The sequence below is a fragment of the Aptenodytes forsteri genome, unplaced genomic scaffold (assembly GCF_000699145.1).
Source record: "Aptenodytes forsteri isolate BGI_AS27 unplaced genomic scaffold, ASM69914v1 Scaffold270, whole genome shotgun sequence".
In the NCBI taxonomy this organism is placed as follows: Eukaryota; Metazoa; Chordata; class Aves; order Sphenisciformes; family Spheniscidae; genus Aptenodytes; species Aptenodytes forsteri.
The window spans coordinates 3,355,882-3,357,817 of NW_008794631.1; the positions used below are offsets into that span (position 1 = coordinate 3,355,882).

The 1,936-nt window shown below is 48.6% G+C and overlaps 1 gene segment (V, D, J or C); it reads right to left on the bottom strand.

The window, feature by feature from the left end:
• Positions 1-201: 201 nt before the first annotated feature.
• LOC103894177 lies at positions 202-665 on the bottom strand. The segment is given in 2 exon segments: positions 202-518; positions 623-665. Coding segments are annotated over 2 exon segments (360 nt in total).
• Between the last annotated feature and the right edge of the window lie 1,271 nt (positions 666-1,936).

Genomic DNA, 1,936 nt, shown 5'->3' on the forward strand with positions numbered 1-1,936 from the left:
CTCTGCTGGTGCTGGCTGTAGTGCGTGTCTGTAAAGCACGCACTAGCTCAGCAGTGTCTTTTCTATCTGGCTGCCTGTACAGCGTGTCTGATTCAAGGCTGATGGGGAAAGTAGAGTGTGGATGTTCCTGCATGTCATCAAACACTTCAGGACCTGGTTCAGAAAGCAGAGCACGTCTTTGTGCAGGTCCGCTATGGTTTTCTACTGCTGTGCATCCCACCTAGCACAGTAGTAGGTAGCGGAGTCTTGCTGAGTTACTTTGCTCACTGTCAGGGTGCAGACAGATTTGGCGGGGTCCTTCTCGATACTAAATTTCCCCTCATCGGACTTGTTTTCGAGGAATAGCCTGGAGGACATGTAAGCAATGCGCTTGGGAGCTGCATTGGGCCTCTTTCGGTACCAGTGAATGAAAACATTGTTAAAATCAGGATCGGAGACGTGGCAGTTGATTAGCACCGTTTTGCTTTCTGGCTTGGTGATGGATATTGGGGTTTGCTGCAAGACTTGTGCAGAACCGCCTGTGTGAAAGAAAGAGAAAAATTAGAAACATGAGGCTGAGACAAGAGAGCATCCCCTTTGCCACTGGCAGACGTGCAAGCATCAGGGTGAGCAGGGCACGTACAAAAAAAAACAGCTGCCAGGATGAAAGCTCTTAGCTGCCACATTGTCTCTGCCCTCCTTATGGCTTCCTTTCAGGGACAGGGTCAGGGCCAGTGGTGGCAAAGCAGATCTGAGTGGCAGTAAACCACCCAATGAGGCTGTGCCAGCTGCAGATGTGTTAAATAATTATGCACAAGCCATTTCCTTTGATTAACACTTAAATAGAAGGCAAACAAAAAAACCCCAAAACCCCAGAAAAAACACCCTTGTAAGAAGAGAGCTCACTACTGAGGCAAACATATATTTTTTCTTTTTTTCCCCAAGGAATTTGCTCACGTGATGAGTAATGGGTCACCTTGTTTTTTTTTCTCAACGTATCATTTATGTGCACTAGCTTTTAAAGTCAGTTCTTCATATCCGGATTTTTAAGGTACATCAGAGGATGGAACAGAAGAGATGCCCCTCGAAAGCAGGCAAAATTGCTGCCCTAAATCACGAGATCAGGAAGCATTGTCGCTGTTTGTTCATACAGTCTCCTCTAGGCACCTGCTGTTGCCTGCTGCTGGAGGCAGAGCGCTGGGCTGCACCCTGCACCCGGCAAGGAGGGACGTAGGGTTAAACTTTGAGTCTACCTCACACTGGTGGTGCAAATCCCTTCTGCCTTTCCTTCCAGTTTAGTCATCTAAAGTGGACAAGCAGCATTTGTATGCTATTTTTCACAACTTGTCACTCTAATGAGTTCCTGCAGGCGAGCCCAGCCTGGCAAGCAGGACCCTGGAGTCAGGTGAGGTTTCCAGCCCTTGGGAGCACAGAGGAGGTCTTGTGTTAGCTGCCCGATGGTTTTCTAAGGATGTGAGGTCCCAGTAAGCGCAATAATAGGCAGCCTCTTGCTGCTTTGTGATTTTATTTATTGTCAGAATACAGATGGACTCTGTCCTTGCCTTCTCGGCCCAAAAAATATCTCTGTAAGATTTTTCATAAAAATAAAGTTCCCCTGATTGCACGTACAGAATGCACTTTGGTTCTTCTCCAGGTTCACGTTGGTACCAGTGGATGAAGGGATTCAGAAAGTCTGACCCAGAAAAATGGCAGCTGATCCGTGCAGTCGTTTGCACATCTCTGCCGGTGGAAGGTTTCGGCTGCCTGAGGCTTTTCACAGCTCCATCTACAAAGAAAGCAGAGAAATGGCACTGTCGTGACAGCAGTGACCAGCCGCTGGAGCTCACAGCCTGGGACTCTCCCAAACCCCCGCAACTTATATCTACAGCGAAGGGCTGATGCAGCCAGAAGCACCTGCAGCAGCATGTGCATCGCGTGATGCCGAGCCTGCCTCCCT